Genomic DNA, 15,614 nt, shown 5'->3' with positions numbered 1-15,614 from the left:
AATATTTGCAAAACATATGGACTTGTATCCAAAAATATATAAGGAATGTTTGTAATCAATAATGAGGCAAACAATCCAACTAAAAAATAGGCAAAAGATCATTTAAATGGACACTTCATGAAAAAGATATATAAATGGCCAGTTAGCACATGACAAGATGCCCCAGAATTATATACCCACTAGAATGGCTAAAGTTAAAGAGGTAATGATAATACCAAATATTGGTAGAAACGTGTAGCAACTGGAACTCTCATACATTGCTGGAGGGATGCAAAATGGTAGTCACTTTGCAAAACAGTTTGGCAGTTTCTTATAAAGTTAAACTTTAGACCATTAGACCCACTTACCATGAGACCCAGCAATTCTACTCTTAGGTATCTACCCCAGAAAAATGAAAACATATGTCCACACACACTTGTATGCAAATGTTCACAACAGCACTATTTGTAATAACCAAGAACTGGATCAACCCAAATGTCCATGAAATAATGAATGGATAAACAAATTATGATATATTCACACAACAGAATACTTCTGTGCAGTAAAAAGAAACAAACTACACATTATGGATGAATCTCAAAAACATCATACTAAGTGAAAGAAGCCACACACACAAAAGAATTCCACTTACATGAGACCTTAGAGTGTAAAGGGGCAGGAGATAACTTTTGGAGTGATGTTCTAGGTCTTGATTTTGGTAGTGGTTACCAAACTGTATGCCAAAACTCAATGTGTACACTTAGAAATGGGTGAATTTTATTACATATAAATTCTACTTTAATCAACTGTAGGTAAAAAAGCCCACACAAAACACAGCAGCATTTTCTCTTTGACTAATTATAATTTAAAAGTAATTGATAAAGGGCTAGTTTTTAATAAAAGAATTGAACACATCAAGAAAAATTGCGTAAAAGTTGGAAAAAAAACAAAGGGAGGGTTGCATGTCCTATTAGTGTCATATTGGAAGACTGTTTAAAAGGCCCACGTGGGGTTATCTGGGTGGCTCAGTCGGTTGGGAGGCCAACTTTGGCTCAGGTCCTGATCTCACAGTTTGTGAGTGTGAGCCCTTCATCGGGCTCTGTGTTGATGGCTTGGAGCCTGGAGCCTGTTTCGGATTCCGTGTCTCCCTCTCTCTCTCTGCCTCTCCCCACTCATGCTCTGTCTCTCAAAACTAAATAAACATTTAAAAAAAGGCTCATGTAAAATCAAAGCCACACTGAGATACCACTTCACACCAGAGTGGCTAAAATGAACAACTTAGGAAACAACAGATGTTGGCAAGGATGTGGAGAAATGGGAACCCTCTTGCACTGTTGGTGGGAATGCAAACTGGTGCAGCTGCTCTGGAAAACAGTGTGGGGGTTCCTCAAACAATTAAAAATAAAACTACCCTATGACCCAGCCATAGCACTACTAGGAATCTACCTAAGGGATACAGGAGTGCTGATGCATAGGGGCACATGTACCCCAATGTTTATAGCGGTGCTTCCAACAATAGTAAAATTATGGAAAGAGCCTAAATGTCATCAGCTGATGAATGGATAAAGAAGATGTAGTTTATAGATTCAAACTACTTGGCAACGAGAAAGAAAGAAATCATGTCATTTGCGACAACATAGATGGAACGGGAAGGTATTAATGCTGAGTGAAATAGGTCAGTCAGAGGAAGACAGATATCATGTTTCACCCATATGTGGATCTTGAGAAACTTAACAAAAGACAATGAGAGAAGAGAAGGGGAAAAAATAGAGGGAGGGAGGCAAACCACAAGAGACTCTGAAATATAGGGAATGACTGAGGATGGATAGGGTTGGGGGGGGTGGTAAGGAAAATGGGTGATGGGCACTGAGGAGGGCACTTGTTGGTATGTAAGCCAGTTTGACAGTGAATTATATTTTTAAAAAAAGGCCCACGTTAGAATTATTTAATTCTCAAAGAAAATGTCCTTCTGTCTGACTTTCTATTATTGAAGGCCCAGATGCCATCAAGTTTTATGTTAACTTGCAGATTTTTATGTCTAATAGAAATGCAAATTATTGCTTTTTAGAAGAAAAGATAACCTCAAAGGTTGTCAGTTATTGCCTTGTAGGAAATCAGTTTTGCATCTAACTTGTAATCGTTTTTAACATTCTTTTTCAAGTGCCTATAAATACCCAAGTCTTCAAATGCTCTTTGAATCAATTTTGCCTGTTTCTCTCACTAAACAGTTGAAAATTTTTGATACAAGTTCGTTCTGTAGTTGTATAAAATCATGTTTTTAGTTTTTTAAAAATCATACTCTGATTACTATTGTATAGTGCTTCATTTGAGTGTCACTTCAAATCATCTCTGGTACACTGATGCAAGTCATACATTTTGAGAAACCTCTTAGGTCACACTTGAAATGAAAAGTGGGAGGATTATTTTTCAGTATACTGCACTTTTATTTTTATTTTATTTTTTTAAATTTTTTTATGTTCTTTATTTATTTTTGAGAGACAGAGAGAGACAGTGGGAATAGGGGAGGGTCAGAGAGAGAGAGGGAGATACAGAATGTGAAGCAGGCTCCAGGCTCTGAGCTAGCTGTCAGCACAGAGCCCGATGTGGGGCTCGAACCCACGAACCGTGAGATCATGACCTGAGCTGAAGCCGGACGCTCAACCAACTGAGCCACCCAGGCGCCCTAGTATACTGCACTTTTAAATAACTGTGATTATTCTGTGTTAGTGCCAGGGTTAGAGAATCTTGATGAAGCCTCCTTTCCATGTTGTAACCTACCATGTAGACTTAGAAAGCTAATTCATCATCCCTTGCATTAAAGCCTTCAGAATGCAACCCCTTCAAAAAAGTGAGACTTGATTTTATCTTAGAACTCAGTACTTTGTTTCTTGGATATTTCTTCTTCATCTCCAACTTCATCTTCAGTGACTTCAGATCCAGTGGTGTATTCTTCTTCTTCCGAAAATAATGATTGTTGTTTCTGAATTAAAAACACACACATCCTTTTAAAAACATAATGTTAATACATCTCTAATGGACTCATTCAAATTTATCTAAATTTAATGAGTAAAACAAGAGCTGATAAAAAGACCAATACCTAACACAAGGAAATGGCCATAAGAAATTCTACATTTAGGATAGGATGACATTACATTAAACATTTTTTATTTATTTCCTTCACATATTCTAGTAGAGTGATGGGCACATAATAGGTCATCAGCATTTGTCAAACTGCACCTCTATCACTCAACTGAATGTATGTTCCTTGATATTAGGATTTCATTAAAATATATTAATTGCTAATATTAAAGTAGTCCCATAAGCAACCACATGTACACATTCCCTGGATAAATGGGGCCTTGGATTTCTCAGCCATGTCAGCATCAGCTTCCTGCATCTACCCACCCTGCTTTCTGTCATCACTGATCCAAATTCCATTTCCCTTCTTCTGAAATATTGGTGGCACATGGCAGTGATGGCCAAGAGGTAAAACAAAAAATCAACCAATCAATCAAACAACCAAATACCTGGAACTTAATACATTTGTTGCTTTGTTCTATGACCTAATGTGACTTAAAAGTGACTTCAAAAAAGCCATTATAAAGAAACTTATGGAGTATGTAACCAGATAATGGAGTATATGTGTTTCAAACAATGGCATTTTCAATAAGTGCAAAATTGTAGAAGCTGAAAAAGATACCTGCATCAAACTGAAATCTGTATAATAAGATACTGATAAGATTCTATTAAACTAAACTTTAATTTTGGAAGAAAGAATCTATGAAAGTAGAGCATAGTTGCTTACTTACCAGTTGCAGAGTCCAGTTTTTCAGTGACAAAAACTGTAAGACAAAGGAATAAGAGATTAATAAATCTGTGTCTACCCAGATTACAGCTCCTTATTTCCATGTGGATATGTAAGAGTTAAAAAAAGCTGCCAGTACAGTTTCTTTCCAGGTTGAAACAACTTAAAACTCAGGCTGAAAAGGATGTATTACAAGGTTTTTATATATCAGCTGTTTAGAGAAAGATGTAAGTTTACCAAAAAGAAAGAAAGAAAGAAAGAAAAAGAAAGAGAAAGAAAAAGAAAGAGAGAAAGAAAATCGGGGCACCTGAGTTGCTCAGTCTTAAGCATTCGAATCTTAATTTCAGTTTCTGGGATGGAGCCCTGCCATCAGGCTCTGTGCTGACAAGCATGGGGCCCACGTGGGATTCTCTCTCTTCCCTTCTCTTTCTGCTCACTCTCACTCTACTCCCTCTCTCTGCTCATGCTCGCTTGCTCTCTCAAAATAAACAAACATGAAAAGAAAAAAGACAGAAAGAAAAAGAAAATCAACACTTCTTGGGTGCCTGGGTGGCTCAGTTGGTTAATCATTCAACTTCAGTTCAGGTCATGATCCGATGGTTCATGAGTGCAAACCCTGCAATAGGCTGTCTGCTGTAAGGGTAGGCCCACTTTGGATCCTCTGTCTCCCTCTGTGTCTGCCCTTCCCCCTTTATCACTCTCTCTCAAAATAAATAAACATTAAAAACAAACAAACAAAAAACAAAATCAACACTTCCCAGGGTCATTTCCAAAGGATAAGTAAACCACACGTATTTATTTTTTGAACTATTTCAATCGCTTTTTAATGTTTATATTTTATTATAAATTCAAGAATCAAATTATATATGCATATTCAAGAAACCTCATTTGCTATACTGTATATAATTCATCAAAGAATGTTATGTACCCATTTGGTGTTTAAATGCATTTTACATAGAATATTTCACTTTGTCAAATAAATGATACTTCAGCCAATACAAAGCCAGGAAGCTCACAGGCAAACAGAGATTCCCTGGTTGTGGTAATAAGAATCAAAGGAATCAAAGCTATCTGGCCACCTGAAAAATATTTCAGTTTCAAAACCCTACAAAAACTAAATGCATTCCTGATATGAATTAAAAAAAAATAATTTTATACCAAAAAAGTTTATAGAATTAGGAGGGAACAAAATATCCCTTTCATACTATCTTCAATCCTCAAATCACTACTTGTCCATAATAAAACCTCTGAAGAACATGTTTGTTATTTATTTTCCCGAAATTTAAGTTGATTAGTTATTAGTTGAGGGCAAAGAACATGTCCTATTACCCTTACAGTTCTACTAACTCAGCATAATACTCTTGTTATGATCAGATACACAATAAATGTTTATTAACTGAAAATATCAATTTCAGTTTAAACCCATCACATTTCTATCAAAGATTAAATGCCACCAATTGTTCATATCAAAAAAGAATAAGTGAAAACAAGCTACTCACAGCATTGAGCTCCCCACTTTTGGGGCCCCATGGTGTATTTGGATCCAATAAAACATCACAGTCTAGACCCTTTTCATCACAGGGACCAACCCTCGAATCACTTGAAAGAAAAAGACATTTTAGGATTCAGAAGTGTTCAATTTTAGAAGAAGTTAAATGCAAATGATATCTATTTTTACTGCAAATGCTTTATAAATGTTCTTTAGAAATATAGTTCTTGAGTATAAGGCATGCCACCTCAACATTTCCATTTCGTAATTGCTCCAGTGACTCCCCTAACAGAAGACACTCCATACAGGGGAGGCTCCACTGCATGCCAAGCACCAGACCCACCAAATGGTGAAATGGGCTGCTACGATGGGTACTTCTGTGAGAACAGCTTTCATGAAAAGGACCCGCTACCCCCAGCCTGACAGCTTACTGAACTTAACCAACTCCAAAATGAGAGAAGTGACTTCAGAAATTATTAAATCAAGGAGTTCAAATTTATGCAAAGATAACCCTAATCATTTTTCCCCCTAGTTGTATCAATCAAGTATTTAAGAAGGGCTTAAGTAACTTGGGAAAAGAAAAAAACCTCTCAAAAACTAAATTGCAAGCTCCAACCTTTCAATCACCAAAGACTCTTTTTATTAGTTTTTCCTTTCCCTGGAACCCATATTTTCTTCTATCAAATAAACACCTGCTTGCTCTTACTGCAAGCTGACATAGAGTTTCAGTAAGCTTTCTGGAATAACGTAAACTATGTGGGGACTGCCGTTATTGGTTTGGGGCAGCACAAGGGGATAGAGGATTCTGAGTCGGGAGGCACTGAACAAGGCAGCAATAGCACGTCCCCCCACCCTCGCCTCACCTAACTGGATCTTTGGAAAAAGGCACAGCAATGACATCTTTGTGTTTGTGCAGATCATCCAGTATTCTAGTGGTTGGACACGACAGCAAATCTCCACCTTCATCTTGATCATGAAGAGCAACTATATGGTCCTTTACTTTACAACCCTGTCATTTAAGAGATACTACATTAGAGAGGTTGGTTTGTAATAGAAATACTCCATTAAAGATGATTGTATGTTTTTGTTTTTCTTTGCCCAGCCATAGTGTCATATTAATCATTTTACTACTTTTTCTCAAGAAAAAAAATAATGCACTTGATTTCTGTAGAAGGCAGGGCTGATCCCCTGCACAGTTAAAAATCTAAATAACTTCTGGCTCTGCAAAACTACTAAAAGCCTACTACTGACTGGAAACCTTACTGATAAATAGCGATTAACACATATTTTGGGTTATATGTATTGTATACTGTATTCTTAGAATACAGTAAACTAAGGAAGGAAAAATATAAGAAAATCATAAGGAAGAAAAAATACATTTATGGTACTATACTGTATTTATAAAAAAATCAATGTATAAGTGGATTCATATAGTTCAAACCCATGTTATTCAAGGGTTAACTGTGCTCATACAGAAAAGAGCACGAAATATAAACATACACCTTAACAAACAGCCAAGAATATTCATGTAACCAACATTCATTCACAACAGAATACTGCTGGGGTGCCTGGGTAGCTCAGTTGGTTGAGCATCCGACTTCATTTTGGCTCAGGTCATGATCTCACAGTTCACAAGTTCAAGTCCTGCATGGGGCTCTGTGTTGGCAATACAAAGTCTGTTAAGGATTCTCTCTCCCTCTCTCTCAAAATAAATATATAAACTTAAAAAAATTATATATATATATTTAAAAAACTAGAATATTACCAACACTTTTGGAATTTCTAGGGGCCCATTCCTGATTGTAACTGCCTCCCTTCTCTCAAAAGATAATCTTTATCTTGACTTTTATGGTACTTACTTCCTTACTTTTATCCTTTTACCACTAAAGGATGCATCCCTAACCTTAGCTATACTTTCACCTCACTTGTTATGTTTAACATTCTGTCTTTATGAGTCAACCACATTATTGTATGCAACAATAACATTTGTTTTAATGTATATTATTGCATTGTATGAAAATTCACAGTTTGCATATGTATTCTACAGTTGACAATTGGGTTGTTTCCAGTTTGGAGCTATTACAAATAAAACTGTTATGAACATTCTTTTACATTTCCTGGTGTAAAAGTGCTCATGTGTACCAAAAATCCCTTTTTGAACCAGCCAAGAGCAGCCAGCCCCCACAGTGCTTTTTGGAGACTGAGAGCGCACTCATGAGTGTGTGTGTGTGTGTGTGTGTGTGTGTGTGTGTGTGTGTGTGTTGACGTGTGTGGATCGGGCTGGGAGGTGCCCAGGGGCCAGGCGCCCCAGGAGTCATGTGAGTTCTCAGGGTAGGCCAGGGGCAAAAACCGCACTAACTGTTGCCCCGTCTTGAACACAGAGCAGGCCCCCAGTCTGGGGCCTCAGGGGTAGGGCAGGCCGTGGCCAGCTTCCCTCCCCCTGCCTTTCTGTTTTCAGCCTCATGGGGTTGGGGTGAGTTCCCTCCCAAACACCAGACCATACAGTCCTCCAAAAATAAACATTTTATATAGAAAAAAAATTCTGAGAGTAATTATATTACTCTCAGAAGCATATGAGTATTATTACTCTACATACTAACACTTGGTGAGGCATTTTAATCTTAATCTTTCTAGTGAGCATGTAGTAGCATCTCATTGTGGTTTTAATTTATATTTCCTCAATTACAAATGAGGTTGAACTCCATTTCCTATTTACTGGACAGCTAAATGCCTTCTTGTTTGATGGTCCTATTATTGTTTTCTTACTGTATTACACCTGGGTGGCTCAGTGGGTTAAGTGTACAACTTTGGCTCAGGTCATGATCTCACAGCTCATGAGTTTGAGCCCAGCGTCGGGCTCTGTGCTGACAGCTAAGAGCCTGGAAAATGCTTCCAATTCTTTGTCTCCCTCTCTCCTTGCCCCTCCCCTGCTTTTGCTCTGTCTCTGTCTCAAAAATAAACAAACATAAAAAAATTAAAACACTTGTTTTCTTATTACTTTGTAAGAGTTAAAAAAAAAACCTTAATATAAACCTTTTATGGATATGCTGCTAATATCTGATCCTACCTATGACTTTGTCTATTTAATGTAGGTGATATACTGGAGTTTAAAAATCTCTTTCTTGGGGTGCCTGGCTGCCTCATTCATTACAGCATGTAACTCTTGATCTTGAGTTTGTGAGTTTGAGCCCCATATTGGGGATAGAGTTTACTTAAAAAAATAAAATAATGGAAGCATGGGTGGCTCAGTTGGTTGAGCATCCAACTCTTGATTTCAGCTCAGGTCATGATCCCAGGGTCATGGGATGGAGCCCTGCCTTGGGCTCCATGCTTAGTATGGAGCCCGCTTAAGACTCTCTCTGCCCCTCTCCCCTGCTCATTCTCTTTCTAAAATAAAAAAATAAACAAATTAAAACCTCTTCCTTTATGCTTTATCTTTTAGTAGCTTTATTAATTCTCCTTTCATATATAGATCTTTTTTTGTGAGTAGTCTGGGATAGACTCCATTCCCATTTTCCCCCCATATGGATATTCCAATGCTCCAGGACCTCTTACTAAAAACCCTATCTTTTGCCTACTGCTCTATACTGCCACCTCTGTCACAGTCAAGTATCCAAGTGGTCCTGAGTACTCTCCTACTGGCCTGTCTACTCGTCACCACTATCACCCAAACCACGGCTTTGTAATAAATCCACACATTGGGCAGAGCAAGCACTTGTACTTTTGGGTTCTTTGAGAGTATCTTAGCTATCCTTGGCCCTTTTCATTTCCACAGACATTACAATCATTTTAGCAAAATTTCCAATAAAAATCTGTTAGTATTTTTATTGAGATTGCATTGATCTAAACAGGCCAGTTTGGGGAACATTTACATCTTCACAATATTGAGTTTTCCAATCTATGAATGTGGTATGACAATCCATTTTTAGTTTTATTTTCTCTCATTAGTGTTTTTTTAATATATTTTAATGTTTTATTTATTTTTGATACAGAGAGAGACAGAGCATGAGAGGGGGAGGTGCATAGAGAGAAGGAGACCAGAACCAGAAGCAGGCTCCAGGCTCTGAGCTGTCAGCACAGAGCCTGACGCGGGGCTTGAACCCACGAACGTGAGATCTGACCTGAGCCGAAGTTGGAGGCTTAACCAACTGAGCCACCCAGGCACCCCTCATTAGTGTTTTATGTTTTCTATATGGAGTTCTTACACATATTCTATTAGGTTTAATCCTAGGTACTTGATTTTTTGAGGCTACTGTAAATGGTTTTTATAAATTTGATCTTCTAACAGTGGTTTATAGAAATACAAATGGTTTTTGTAAATTATTTTTAATAGGTCAACCTTAAATTCCTATTAATTTTAGTAATTTATCTGTAGTTTCTTCAGGATTTTTTATGTTCACAATGTCATCTGCAAATTATGACCACTCCTTTTCAATTCTGACATTTTTAATTTCTTTTTCTTGCATTAATATACTGTCTAGAACCTCCAGCTCAATTTGAATAGAAGTGTTGTAACAATGGGCATCCTTATTTTACTCCTAATTTCAAAGTAAAAGTTTTCTACATTTCACTATTAAGTATGACATTTAAGTTGTAGATTATCGATTCTTTATTGAACTGTGTTATTTCTGTTTTATTTCTAAATTCGGTCAGAATTTTTTTTCTTTTTTAAATCATTCCTCTCATTCTCTTTATACACATTAATTTGGAAATTACATATTCTTCTATGCTTTTAGTGGTTATCCTAGAACTTACAATATGTATTCTTGACTTATCAAAGTAATTTGTTAATATCTCCTCACTTAAATAATGCAAGACCTTTTAAAATGTCAGACGTCCTCTTTACCACTCTTCTAATCTATAAGCTATTGTTGTGGGTTTTAAAATTATACATTAAAATCTAGAGTATGTGTCATTTATTTTAATTTTCTATCTTATTAATATAATTCTATATTTATTACAAACACAAACACACAAAGTGTTACCATCATGGTTTTATAAACTCAATGTTCATTTAGGTTTACCAATATATTAATTTTTTCCCTTGTTTTCATTCCTTCCTGTATCTTGAGAACATCATCAGTATTTCCTTTAAAGCAATTTATTGGTTGCAAATTCCTTCAATTTTTCTTTGCCTAAAAATATTTTTATTTTGTCTTCATTCTTAAAGGATATTTAAGGAAGGCACAGATTTCTAGAATGCTACCTATATCTTTTGGTACACTAAAGACTGAATGAACTATACTGTGGCTCCCACTGCCACCATTAAGATGTGAACTCTCATAATGGATGTTTTGAAGGCATTCTACTTTTTCCATCTGGCTGCTTTTAAATGTTCTCTTTTGTTTTCTGCAGTTTTACTCTAATATGTGCAGGTATGGATTTCTAGTAGTATCTTACTGGAAATCATTGGAAATTTTTTGTTTGTTTGTTTTTAATTCCAGTCAGTTAACACACAGTGTTATATTAGTTTTAAGTGTTATAATTTGGTGCTTCAACAATTCCATACAAGGAAATCACCAGAATTCTTTTTATTTTTTAATTTATTTTACTTTTTTTTTTTTTTAAAGGAGAGAACAGGGGAGAAGGACATAGGGAGGGAGGGAGGGAGGGAGAGAGAGCGAGAGAAAGAGAGAGAAAATCTTAAGCATGCTCCATGCTCAGATTGAAGCCCAGTGTGAGGCTCAATCCCACAACCCTGGGATCATGACCTGAGCCGAAATGAAGAGTCCAACACTCAACCAACTGAGTCACCCAGGCACCCCTGGAATTCTTGAATCTGTAAATGCATATCTTTCAATAATTCTGAAGTATCTCAGCTGTCCTGTCTTCAAATTTTGCCTCTGATACATTCTTATTTCTATTGGTGACCCAGAATTCTTACATAAAAAGATAGTGTGTGTAGACTATATGAGGTACTTAGAGAATTCAAATTTGTAGAGACAGAAAATAGAATGGGAGTTGCCAGGGGCTGAGGGGAGGGGGGAATGTTGATTTGCTATAAAATTTCGGTTTTTGCAAGAGGACAGAGTTCTGGAGATGGGTTGCACAACTGTGTGAATGTATTTAACACTTCTCGGCCATACACTTGAAAAACAGTTTAGATAGCAAATTTTTTATTTATTTTACCACAATTAAAAAAATGCACTCTCTAGGTTTCTTACTTTTATATTTCTCATCATTTTGTCTCTCTGTGCTTCATTCTGGATAGTTTTTTCTGACTTTTATCTTTCAGTTATATCTAATCTACTGTTAAACTTAGATTTGCCACCAAGCTTAAATTTGATGTTTCTTTTTTGTTGTTCTGGCATTTCTATTTGTTTTTACTTAAATCCTCTTTTTTATAGCTTATAATTCCTACCAAAAATTTCCAAGATTGGCTTCTATCAACTTAAACTACTAATCTTATTTATTTTATAGTGTGTGTCAATAATTTCAATATTTGTAGTACCTGTGGTTTGTTTTTGTGGCATAAATTCTTCTGTTCTCATTCTTAGTAATTTACTTTCATCTATGTCAGGTTATCTTTGTATGGTGAATATTTTATTTAAAAAAATTGTAGAAATTGGGGCACCTGAGTGGCTCAGTCAAGTTAATCATCTGACTTCGGCTCAGGTCAGATCTCACGGTTCACGGGTCCGAGCTCCACGTTGGGCTCTGTGCTGACAGCTCGGAGCCTGGAGCCTGCTTCAGATTCCGTGTCTCCCTCTCTCTCTGCCCCTCCCCTACTCACACTCTGTCTCTCTCTTGCTCTCAAAGATGGATAAACATTAAAATAAAATAAATTGTACAAATAATTTGAGGTATGGAATAATGTTATTTTTCTCTAAAGAGAATTTTTACTGCTTTTGCCAGGTGTGTGGGAACAATGGCAATCTAAGTAATCTTAATCCAACTTCAGGACTTGAAATGTCCTAGGCCATGGCAACTGAATCAAAGCCAGGCTGCGATTTAGGCAAGGAATGATTTACTTCTGATTTAATATTAATTTCTTTGGATCCCAACTCAAATGGATAAGGTGGGACTGTTTTTCATTACTAACCCCATTCCCTGGGGGTAGGCAGACCTTGGACCCTGACTATTCCCTAAAATTCTGAAAGGGCACCTAAAGCTCAGCCTCGCCTCTCAGCCACCTTTTTCACACCGATATTTGCTCCTAGGATGAAAATGGCCTAGAGTGCTGGGTCACGTAGGGTTTCCATCATTTACTGTATCTTTCCACTAATTCCTCATTAGCTTATTAGACCTTTGAGGCTTTCAATATAATATTTATATTTATATTTCATCCACCTTTTTTAGTTGGATTTTGATGGGAGGATAACCTGAATTACTTGGCCTGTCGTTACTGGAGATGCAGGTCACCGTGTGGGCTTTTTAAATCTCACTTAGCCCAAGAAGTCACTGCAACCGATGTCCATGGTGTCACACAAGACTTATCATATACTCTAATTACGATTTATTTCTCAACCCTCTCATAATGAATGGAATATAAGGGGTTAATATAACCAGTAAACAGACAGTAATAAGACAAAGAGTTACAACTCTTAGAAGTATTATTTACAACAATGTGAATGTGAAAGTTAAAGCAGAAACATCGTAACCACAAAAAATGCAATGACTAAAAATCATATTACTGCAAAACATAACATAACCATGAATTAATAAAATATCTTGGATCTATTAAAGTTAATTCCATTCTGCTTAATGTGTCATACCCAACTTAAATAGATTTACATGCAAAACATCTACCTAAAACTTTAAATATGAACTTTATGTGGGTAACCTATTACCTCACCAATAAAATTTTTGACTAATTAAAGTTGGTAATTAATTACAAATATAACAAACTACCTTCTAGCTTAAATCCCATAATTCATCAGTTTCAATAACACCCATCTAATACCCTAAATTCCTTGGCCCTAAATCTCATCATACCCATCTGGCAGAACCCCAACTCTGGATGAACCTAACTACCCATTTTCTCCATGTCTGCACTCAACCAGCTTATGGGTGCTGGAGAAAGTGACATAAAAGACATGTTGAATTTTACTGTAAATTTATGATTACCAATCTCCAATGGGCTCTCAAACTGCTTAGTAACCTACAACCTTGCTCTGGAAAATTCACTCTCTGTTTTCCGAAAAGACTATTTCAAACCTTTGATACTTCCTTCGAATCTTGGAACCTACCCTTTTCCCTCTCATTATTAGCAGCTGGCTTTACCCCCTCCTATAGAGGACAGGAAAGGCATTAGATTGGAAAAACTTATCCAAATGACAAAAACGCAATTTTATTAATATCTACAACCATCCTACTCTTCTCTACTGTTACAACAGAGGAACTGCCCTTCCTCTTATCTAAACTAAGACTGCCACATGTGGTTATGAATGATCCCACCTTACCCTGCGTCCCCAGAGCCTTATACTATCAACCTTTCTTCCTCAATTGGATCCTTCCCACTTACTTTTAAAAAAGGTCTCTCCTATCAAAACAAAATAAAGCAGAAACAATAAATAAACACCTATAACGTAACTATTGACTTACTTTCTACCTTTTTCAAATTTCCCAAGAGTTGTTATTCACATTGTGCACATCTGTTCTTCTTCCACTCGCTCACTCCACAACCCTTACCAATCTGGCTTTGGGATCTAGCACGTTGCTAAAACAGATCTTCACAATTATGAATCCCAGGTTACCAAAGCCAAGGACACATATCTTTCATTATTCTATCTGACCTCTTGGCAGTATTTGGCATCATGGGCCACTTTCTCTTTCTTTAAATACTATTCCTTTGACTTTCATGACAACATCCTTGGTTTTCCTCCTATTATTCCAGTTCTCCTGATCACTCTGTTTTCCAGGCTCACACTCTGCTACCCAGCCATTAAATTCTGGGAGTTACTCTGCCTTACGCTCTCCGCTCTTCTTATGTTCACCCATACCTGCTGGTTTTAATTCTTACTTACTGTCAGAGACTTATAGTTATCACCTCCAGGTAGCCAATTCTCTGAACCCTAAAACCCATGTATCTAACACTCTTTGCTTGGTTGTCTCCTAAAATACCTCAATCTCAGAATGTCCAAAACAGAACTCATGAGCTTCTCTCCCAACCAGATTCCCTGGTTTCCTTGGCAGTATACAGCACTACCACTATCCAGGAGCACAAGCAAGAAACTGAGTTATCCTCCTTCTTCCTCTGTGATACAAACCTCAAGTCATTTCAGTTTTATCTCTTAAATATTGAATTCATCTCTACAACCCTAGGCCAAACTATCATCTCTAAGATTACCATGGTAACTTCCTCTTGTACCTGACTGCACTTACTATTCCCAAACCGCTCTCCCTCCACACTCTAAGTGATTTTCAAAACCCCAAATAAAGAAAAAACTGTAACATGGCTTATGAAGTCCTGCCCCTGCATGGCCTAACACCTATTTTACCTTGCCAGCCTTTCCTTAAACTATGTGTTTTCTACAACAGGCAGTTTCTTTCAGTCTCTCCTGTACACTGTGTTCCTTTTGGCTTTGGTAGTAGATTGGAATGCTCTTTCTTTCCTCTTCGCCTCACATACTCCTATCCACCCTTCGGATCTCAACTGAATGCCAACTCTTTGACTTCAAAGCCCACGTCAGACCAGCCTATTATAGATATTAACAGCCCTGTGTACTTCTTCAAACATTTCCTTGCATGCTTTTTTCCACCCTTTTGATAGTACTGCATGAACTAAAAGCTCCACGAAAGTGGAAACTATCTAATTTTACAGAAATTAGATTATTCTCTGCCTCACACAGTGTGTGACACAGCTTTGGTGCTTTATAAATAACTGTTGTATGGAGGAGGAGGAGGAGCTTTAGATTTTTTCCCCCCATTCATGAAATCTAATTACATAACATTTTCAAAAGTGTTAGTGATCAAGGACTCTAACCTACAGCAATACTCATACATTGTACCAAGATACATGTGCAAGGATGTCCACTACTACACTATAATACCATTAATCTGGAAACAACCTAAATGTTGATCGACAGGAGGATGGTTAAATAAATTGTGATATATGTACAGCTTAGGATTTTAAACAGCAGAAAAAGAAAATGACAGATAGATAATCTAAGTATATTGTTGATCTAAAAGAGCAAGTTACAGAATAATATGAACAGCATGATCCTATTTCCAATACCAAAAAACTCCATATTATTTGTGCCGAAATGTATAAAACGTCTGAAAGGAAACAGTTAACTGGTTACCTCTAAGAAGAAATGAAGAACAAGGGAGTGGTGTAAAGAGGGACTTCTACTTTTTACTGTACTTATTTTTGTATTGTTTAAAGTCTTTCCTACAGGA

At 36.9% G+C, this 15,614-nt stretch overlaps 1 protein-coding gene across 2 annotated transcripts in view; it reads right to left on the bottom strand.

Moving 5' to 3' along the window:
* Window positions 1-15,614, bottom strand: part of KIAA1841 (KIAA1841 ortholog) — a 63,218-nt gene that overhangs the window by 13,452 nt on the left and 34,152 nt on the right. For both annotated transcript variants that reach the window (XM_029937432.1, XM_029937433.1), the window contains 4 exons: window positions 6,137-6,282; window positions 5,284-5,383; window positions 3,789-3,821; window positions 2,860-2,959 (listed from right to left, as the gene is read on the bottom strand). In XM_029937432.1, the coding sequence (XP_029793292.1) occupies window positions 2,860-2,959; window positions 3,789-3,821; window positions 5,284-5,383; window positions 6,137-6,282 (379 nt within the window). The remainder of the gene's footprint in view (window positions 1-2,859; window positions 2,960-3,788; window positions 3,822-5,283; window positions 5,384-6,136; window positions 6,283-15,614) is intronic.

Source organism: Suricata suricatta, chromosome 4 (genome assembly GCF_006229205.1).
Source record: "Suricata suricatta isolate VVHF042 chromosome 4, meerkat_22Aug2017_6uvM2_HiC, whole genome shotgun sequence".
NCBI classification, from domain to species: Eukaryota; Metazoa; Chordata; class Mammalia; order Carnivora; family Herpestidae; genus Suricata; species Suricata suricatta.
This window is presented reverse-complemented; position numbering and strand designations above follow the sequence as displayed.